Consider the following 9,452-nt stretch of genomic DNA (forward strand, 5'->3'; position numbering starts at 1 on the left):
TTAACTTGTTTTTCTGTAGGTAATATGTTGTCAAATTTTTTTAACTTAAATAAACTACCTATACAAGTAGTTATGTCTCTTTGTATTCATTTCTCCTGTTATTGACGTAATGTGCGTCATTGACAAAATGCGCAACCAGATGTTCGAATAGTTCGAATATAGGCTACGTGGTTTTTTTAGAGGGAAAATTCGAACGTCATTTTTGAGCAATTTTGACAGCCCTAATGAGTAGCCTACATGCACACAGTGTTGCCTTGCGCTTACGCGCTAGTGACCGACAACACAGAATGGAAGAGACAGCTAGCTGCCCTACTGGAGTTACGTCATATGCCGGCGCTATGTGGCGACATATAATAAATGGTTTTATTTTAAAAAAGGAGCTTTACACACAACCTTATCAGAGCTAATGATAATGACCTGTATTGTTATGTAGTCTTGATTTGGGTGTGTACAGTGGTTTTACATTTAAAAGGGTTGTAAATCTAGTTCAAGTACATTTTAGCATGCCATAGTCAACTTTTATCAGGTAATTTCACAACAACAAAAATGTGGCTAGTAAAAATGCTGTGTGGCTAGTAACTTTGGAAAACCACTAGCCACATTGGCTAGTGAGCAAAAAAGTTAATGTCAAGCCCTGATAACTAGGATTAATAAATGCTGAAGAATCATTGCTCATTATTGTTCATGTTGTTACCCAAGGTAGTTAACTAATGTTGAAATGCATTTAAAATGTATGCCACCCGATGTCTGCTGCGTTGATTAAAATGACTGAAATTATGAGGTGTATGTTTCAATCGTGTAATTAACTTTCTAATAGTGTATGCTTCTCCTGAAGATACATTTTGACCATCTTGTTTTTACAGAAAATGTAATACTCTATAGAGAGCAGACTGAGCAGTCTATCAGTTCAGTAAAATACCTCACCTGTTGAGGAATAAAAACGTGTCTTCGTGTCACTTTTACAGCATTTCAAATCCCTCAATTGTCGTCATCTTCAAAAAAAGCCAAGCCAAGTTGATTCTGGTTTTATTACGAGCTCTGTTGTCTTTTTGTCAGCACTCTCTTCTGTCTGGACTCGTCAAAGTAGCTGGAGAAATTGTTCTCTATTTGCGCATATGACCAGACATGCACGGGCGAGTGACGTATGTGCAACATTTCCCGCGAAAACCATCCCGGACAGGTCTAAAATTTTAAAACTATGGCACACCATAATTAATCTTTAAACAAACATTTAGTCAAAAAAAAAAAAAAAAAAAATTTTTAGTCATTTTTTCCATGCAATTACAATTAATGGAGACTGGAGCTGTCAAGCTCCAAAACAGTATCCAAAATCATAATATAAGTATTATAAAAGTAGTGCATATGAGTTGTGTGCTATATGCCAAGTATTCTAAACTTACAGCATGTGCAAAAAAAAAAAAAAAAAAAAAAAACAGCTATTAAAACAAATCACCAATTTGCATGATATTGCTTTTAATGGTGATGTTCATTGGAAAAATAGAGGACAATATAATTGTAAAAAGTATTGACAGTTTGAGACCCGTTTTCAAATAATGCCAGCAGATTATAACTGAAGTAAAGGTCTAGAGAAACACTGTAGATATGCAGCATGCAAGATATTCTAATGATAGTCAGTCTTGGAGGTTGCATTCCCCTAAAGATGAGCCTCACCTTAAAAATAGATGCCTAAAATATTGGCCTGCAGTTTAAACCTATATTGATTGACACAGTGTTTTTGAAGTGACAAATAAATGAGAACACAAATTATCCTTAAATTAGTCAACTATGTAGTAACCCATGACCATCTGGATGAAATTCTGAGCACAGATATCACATTTACTATTTCAGACTGTAATTACGAGAAGATGGAGACAAGGACAGGAAGATAAAGTGGACATCACAGGAAACAACAGGTGCGTTTAGTGAAATAGCAACTTTTTTTTTTTTTTTTGTGTAACTTTTGCATGACATTTTTTTCATTCCACACCAAACACTAAACAGGCCATAGAGCATCAGCAGAATGAATGAAGCATCTCTCCATTTCCATTCTAAATGCTAGAATAACTTGCATACGATTAAAGGTGTTAGTATTTCAAGAGAAGCTAACTTTTAAAAAAAAAAAAAAAGAAGCCAGAGACCTATATGCCAGAAAAAAAGAAACATAAATATATTTTTTTAATGTGAAAGATTATTTTCTAATCCTATAAGAATGATGAACAGCTTAATCGATTACAGCTAATCAGGAGCCCTGGCAATTAATTTGCATTCTCCCACTGAAATCTCCAAAGAAGAATAACATTAATGTACATATACGGCAGGTACAAATGGCAATGCGAGATGACCTCTCCTCATTAGCCGATACGTGCTTTCTCTGAACTGTCTTAGTGTTTCACCGCAGGTCATTTTTAGGAGAGCCAGAGCAAAAACAGATCACCCCTTCAACCAGCTCTGATTAGAGAACACACTTCAGTTGATCGCTCGGTGGACGAGTGTATAGCTAGCATGTTAATTTCATTCGCAGGAGGAGACCCGCTCAATGGACTGGTGAAATGAGCAGGTGTGACTGTAGACTAGGAGTTAAATACATTAAGCATGGTTCACTTTGGGTACAGCAACGTCTCGTGTGTGTCGATTTTGGACCAGAATTCCCTCCACCAGATTCTCACTCCCAGTTCTCCCAGTCTGCATCTTCCAACTGGTGAAGAGATTAAAATAATGAAAACCAAATTTATAACTGGTATTAACATTCATCTCAGTGAACATCACAAATGGATAGGGAAAACCATAACTGTTTTGTTATCGGATCACTCAGAAAACATTCGGAGGGGGTCAGATATGCATATTGACCACACTGCACTGTGTATGTTAATCTATCCTGATGCGTCACATGTTAATGACTTCGAACTGCCCATACACACACATGCACAAGACACCTAGTACATGTGAAACAAATCATTTTTGCGCTCCACTGTTTTAGGGTGTGTAGAACTATAGAAATATCATTGCTTTCAAATGAAAAATTTGATGTTTATAAACTTGGGCCAATCTAGTCACGGTCAGAAAATAAAATAGATATTATTCCGTATTAGAAGTGGGCGATATGACCAAAATCTAATTTCACAATATGAGAAATTTTATTTCACAATATGAGAAATTTTATTTCACAATAACGATATATATCACAATCTAGTTTCTTTTTTTTTTTGTTATTAAAAACAAAGAACAAACCTCTTCCGCTGCGTCTATTTTCGACAAAGCCATCTGAACCTCCTCCTCTGTCATATCCAGATCAAAATCCTTCTCCCAGTCTTCACTCACATCTGTACTCGAACCTACACGTGTAAATACACACAGTGCAAACATTACATCAGCAATCAAGAAGAAAAGATTTCAAGATCTCTTGTTGCATTTGCTTGATCAAAAATACAGTAAAAACTTAATATTTCAGAATATTACTAGTTTAACATAACTGTTTTCTATTTCAATATATTATAAAATCTAATGTATTCCTGTGATCAAAGCTGAATTTTCAGCATCATTACTCCAGTCTTCAGTGTCACATGATCCTTCAGAAATCATTCTAATATGACGATTTGCTGCTCAAGAAACATTCATGATTATTATCAATGTTGAAACGAAAGCAGTTAATATTATTGTGGAAATGGTGATCCATTTTTTTCATGATTCTTTGTCAAATAAAACAGTGTTTGTTTGAAATAGAAATCTTTTGTAACATTATAAATGTATTTACGGTCATTTTATCTGATGCATCCTTGCTGAATACAAGTATAAATTTATTTTTCTTTTTTTAAACCTACTGACAAAAATTTGTAACGGTAGTGTATGTTAAAACGTTGCTATGCTGGTTGTTTTAATGTTACACAATAAGTTAAAAAACATTTTGCACAAATTACCATTTTTGAGTGAGATCATGTCAATACAAGATCATGACCAAAAATGTATGAAAATAACATCACAACATTATTTCTACCAAGAGCTGCATACATTTTTTGTTAAGATCTTGTATTGTCAATGCAAGAGTCCAGCACTCTGTAAAGTCTCCTCCAGCACATCCCAAAGACTTTCAATGAATTTAAGCTCTGGACTCAGAGGAGCTGATTCACGTGTGGAAATGATTCTTCATTCTCCTCACAACTATTCTTTCACAGTCTGAGCCTGATGAATCTTGACATTGTCATCCTGGAATATGGCCATGATGTGTCTTGTGTGTGTACAGATGGTATATAGCAAACAACATATAGTTTGTTTTTAATTTATTGATCTATTTAGTTAGTACAAATTATTGTGGGGGCTTCCTCACCTTTTTTGCCATTATTGGAGGGTGTGGATTTGCCGCTGTCCGAGTTGAGCTCAAACACTCGGAGGTCTTGAGCTATGTCCTCTCTGACGGGCTCTTCACGCTGCGCGGGTCGCTCCTCCGGGACTGTCTCCTGTAGACTGGCCTCTGAGAGTTTCTGAGAGACCTCATCATCAGCGGGCGAGAGCTGCGTGACTCTGATGGTGACAGAGTCCGCTTGATTCTCGATCTGGGTGGGGAAACTGACGCTGTCACTGCTTACGGAGGGGGTGACGTCAGATGCTACGTTGCTGGAGGAAACCACCACTTGAGGAGGTGAGGAGCTTTCAGGGGTCTCTATCGTCACCGCAGGGACACGCGCCTCTTCCACAGGGGGTGTGAAATCTAAGCGAGATGAAGACGCGGCCCCAAGAAACTCACCTGCGGATAGAGAGAGAGAAAAGATGCTGATAAGGGAACACAAATGCTCTGTTCCAAAACCTAGTGAGCTAAGTTTTGGAACGGACACAAAGGTTTAGCTAGTTGAAATGTTTGACACTTTCCCATAAAAATTCAGTCAAACCTTCTTCGTCCTCTTCCTCCCAACCAAGACTCTCAGAAGTCTTGCGCTCTGCTCTCTGCTTCAACGCTACCCTCCTAGCCTCATCCTACAAACACACACACACATTTTATGATATATAAAATGTTTTTGTGCAATTATTGTGCCATTATATGAGTATAGTCATGTTAAAGGGAGCTGTGCAAACCCTAAAGCAGCAACTATATACAACAAATAACATTGTTTTTAAAAAATGGACATAACATAGACAATAATGACACATGTTAGTTAATATTTTAATGCTAGAAGATATAGACCCTGGAATGTTTTATTGACCAATTCGTTTTTTTTCATAATGGTGAGTAAATGATGACAGATTTTCATTTATAAGTGAACTGTCCCTTTAAATAAAACAACCACTTAATGTACACAATATCACTGAAAAGTAACAAACAGAAAATGTTTATCCATTTGATTTGATTATTTGGTTTGATTCATTATTATTTTCATAAAATGTGTTGTGAAATACAACTATGCTGGAATTCGATTTGGTGGATTTTTACAACTGAAAATATGTGATTTGTATTTTGTTGTATTTGTAATGTTGAGCTGTATTTTGGCAAATAAATATATGTTTAAGAGACTAGGTAGTTTTAAATCCTAAAATTAATGCATTGCAATGCATAGATGCATTTTTAGACCAATCAGAAGGCCTTAGTAAACTTAAAATGATTGTAATGAATTAAGTTTGTTTGCTTATTTATTTATGATTGATTAACTTGTGTATTAAAATAATCTAACGGCAACGGAAAATAAAAAAAATCCCTTTTTTAAAAATCCCCACAACAACTACTGTTTTTATACAGTTCTTGAAACTTCTGTAATCACACAATTAATTGCAGATGCTAAATTTATTTCCCAGTTTGTGTTGATTAAAAAGGAAAATCTTTGCCATAATACGGGGGGCTTATTGTGTTGGCCTTTGAATCAAACAGGTTGAGAACCACTTCTCTACACACAGACTGCAAACCTATTGTAGATACACACTCTGATCAGCAGATGGCGCTACCATGTTAATCTTTAACTGACTGGCTGTGTCTTTGATAGCGCACCTAAAACAAATATGAAACCTCAGCAAAAAAGTGTTGTGCTGGTAAGTATCATGTGACTCATACTGATGTCATCATGTTGTTTGAGTGTCTGAGCTGTGTGTGTTCAGATAAGCACATTATCCTGAATTCTCATCAAGACACAGATCTGCTGTACCTGCTCCAACTGGAACACTTTATAGAAGTACCGCTGCCAGAACTCTGAATGAGCCACTGCTGCCGGCACCTGACATCAAAAGATTAAAGTAACAAAAAAAATTACGTCTTGAATAATGTGCCCAGACAAAAATCAGATGGTCAATAAGAATGCAAATTAAAGGAGGATGAAGCATGATCATACCATTTTAGTATAAAGAGCTCTTATGGCAGGACTGTTGACCAGCAGTTCAGAGATCTCTGCCTTCCTCTCTTCTAAAATGAAACTGGAGAGCCAGGAATCAAACTGTTGTGGAGGGCCTGGAAAGACAAAAATACATGGAATAAGGGCAAAGACACAAATTTCACAATTCCATTAGATTTGTTTCAAAAGCTTGCAATATGATTCGATTCAATATTGATTAATTGCGGCCTATCAGAAACATCACTGTAATGTTAACAGAATTTGAAAGCTGAGACTGTTTCATATCAGAAGTAACAAAGCTCAATGCGATTTATTGGATGGGAGGTGCTACAAAGTTTTGTTCACTGATCAACTGAAAACAGCATAGAAAGATTGTTTCTAGGGATTTAAGAATCATAATCGGTTCTTCAAAATGAGAATCGATTAAAATTGAGAAATCGATATTTTTAACTAAGCCCTACATGGAATACACATCAAACACTTGGACTTGAACAACACACATCCCTTGCTTGAGAAAGAGACATACCGTCTGGCTCATTGCAGTATGTAGCAGGGTCTGCTTGAAGACTGTAGAGTCGAGCCTGAGAAGAAAACCAGCACATGTCAATCAAAATCATGGAATACTGACACTCTATTGTATTTTATTAACAAGTTCATGAAAATTAGCAAGTGATTCAACAAATGATATGCATATATTTGCCATGGCTATGACGGAACAATGAACCCCATCATGTGTCTCTTCACACATACATAGTATATATTATGGGTGTAACGATACCCATATCATGTCACGATTCGATACATATCACGATACTGATACGATATTATTGCGATACTCCAAGACATATGTCTTAAATGTTAACAAAAAATTAACTGTTGATTAAAATGCTAAATTTGGTATTATATTGTAGGTGTGAATGAATACGCTTGGACTTGGTGCTGGAAACCCAAATGCAATAATAAAAATATTAATACAGAATTATTTTAGATGAATATGCTTGCACTCTTTCACTGACTAGATATATTTTAAATAATGTAGGCCACTTTTTACTGGTAACATCAGACATGTGGCATTATCAGGACCCACAAATATTCCCCCATTGCATCATTATACATTAGATTCAACATTATATCTAGTAGTTTAATGTAGTACTGACACGAAAACTCTGTAAACTTAAATTTTATCACACAGTAATTTTTTATTTTAGGGTGAACTATCTACGATACATATTGTCACTATCCACGATACATATTGTTGCATTTTTGTATTGCGACATATTGTGAAACGACATATTGTTACACCCCTAATATATATATGGGTCATTGACGAATAAGGTTTTTAAAAGTGTAAAAAAAATAGAATGGAGATATAACTATATTTGAAACCATTTTTTTGTTTAAATTGTTGCCTTTGGCTTGCTCAGTTGGGGATATTCTGGGGATATTAAATCTGATTTTATCAATCAATAAATTCCACTAGAAACAAACCTTGTTGTATTATTTTAATTTAATACTGTGAAGCTGCTTTGATACAATCTGTATTGTGAAAAGCGCTATACAAATATACTTGACTTGACTTGACTTTACCTAGGTGTTAACAATAAGATTTTGTGGTTTGTACAATCAATTAACACTGTTTTTTGTCATTTTTTACAAGATGGAAAACATTTGTCACCAAAAAAGTTTTATATTTGTATTATTGTAGTTCCTTTAGTTATTAAAAACAATATTATTCCATTTAAATATTTACTATATCGGTTTTACCGCATGACCTTTTGACACTTCAAAATCTTTAAAATACCTTTATATGTAGTAAAATATAATCAAAACCTTTTGGATTCAGTAAAAGAGATCAAGTTGTACTACCTTACATACTTGGATGTTATATATTTGTTTTTTTATTATTATTATTAAGGCCTTTGGACAAAAAAATGACCCGTCACGTCATTGACCCATATATTTCTAAAGAGTGAATGTGGCTGACCTTTCCGCTGTCATACACCTCTGTTGTGCCTGATGGAGTGGCCACCAGCGTGATGACATCACAGTCGATGGTCATGTCTTGGGGAGGGGCCAAAGTGTCTGTGATCACACCCAGGATATTTGAAAGGCCCTTCTTCACCTTTTCCGTGGCCTCTGATGAACCTTCAACCTAAAAAGAAGAATCTTAAAACCTATAATCTGTGGCTAGGGTTTACATCTACATAAACTAACCTAAAGAGATGTTATGTCTACTCTTAGCACTGAAGACCAAACACTATACAATTAACATTGTTTTGGTGTGATGTAATGTAAAATTGTTTCCTTACGGCCAGTTTGCTCTTGACAGCGTTCGCTGTCGCAACAATGGAGCATGTTGTGTCATGTTGGACCACGCTGGAGAATTCTGTCAGGTCTCGTTTGATAAACTCATACGCCTCAGCTGACTGTTGAGAAAGCAGAATATATATATATATGTATGAAATATTGAACAAGAAAACAAATGTAAGATTTATGTAAGATTTAAAACTAATTTAATCTACAACGGGGTCCAGAAATCTGGTTCCATATTAAATATCTGGGATTTATTTGTAATAAATTAAACCGTTTTAGATTTAAAACGAAGTAAGGTTAAGACAGAAATATAAGTAAATAAACATTTTCTACAGTAATAAAGCAGGAGGGGAGCGAATATAAGAAATTTATGCTGATTTTCAACAACTTCACTTAAATTGTTCTTCTGATAAAACAAAAATTTTATCAAATTAGAAAATAATGCAAAATAGAAGCATTCTCACTAGTGATTCAAAACGTTTAACACCGTTTGTAGCCATTGCTTTTCCAAAACACATCATTGAGAGATACCTAAAACATTTCAGCATTATCCATATCATACAGTCACACTGGAACTGATCTGGATTTATCTCACCTTGTCTTTGACGGTCTGGAAGCTCTGTGTCAACCAGCCTCCCCACCATCCTCCTTCCCTGAAATCAGCAGACATGACTCAAAAGATAAATAATCATCAAGACGTGTTACATTTGGGTCCATCCTGGCATACAGTATCAAAAATGGATATGCATGTGTTGTAATTTAAGGAAGGATTCATGTTTCACCATTATGTGAGAACTGAACTGAGCTGGATGATGACATCACTGTTTTGTCAAG

The 9,452-nt window shown here is 35.5% G+C and overlaps 1 protein-coding gene across 1 annotated transcript in view; it reads right to left on the minus strand.

The window, feature by feature from the left end:
- Positions 1-2,143: 2,143 nt before the first annotated feature.
- Positions 2,144-9,452, minus strand: part of bsdc1 (BSD domain containing 1) — an 8,246-nt gene continuing 937 nt past the window's right edge. Inside the window, exons 2-11 of the mRNA XM_084391935.1 lie at positions 9,214-9,271; positions 8,615-8,731; positions 8,290-8,457; positions 6,832-6,886; positions 6,306-6,421; positions 6,123-6,191; positions 4,881-4,965; positions 4,322-4,738; positions 3,229-3,332; positions 2,144-2,695 (exon numbers count right to left, since the gene is read on the minus strand). Coding sequence (XP_084248061.1) covers positions 2,663-2,695; positions 3,229-3,332; positions 4,322-4,738; positions 4,881-4,965; positions 6,123-6,191; positions 6,306-6,421; positions 6,832-6,886; positions 8,290-8,457; positions 8,615-8,731; positions 9,214-9,271 — 1,222 coding nt within the window. The 3' untranslated portion in view covers positions 2,144-2,662. The remainder of the gene's footprint in view (positions 2,696-3,228; positions 3,333-4,321; positions 4,739-4,880; positions 4,966-6,122; positions 6,192-6,305; positions 6,422-6,831; positions 6,887-8,289; positions 8,458-8,614; positions 8,732-9,213; positions 9,272-9,452) is intronic.

This window comes from Rutilus rutilus (assembly GCF_951802725.1).
Source record: "Rutilus rutilus genome assembly, chromosome: 20".
NCBI lineage: Eukaryota > Metazoa > Chordata > Actinopteri > Cypriniformes > Leuciscidae > Rutilus > Rutilus rutilus.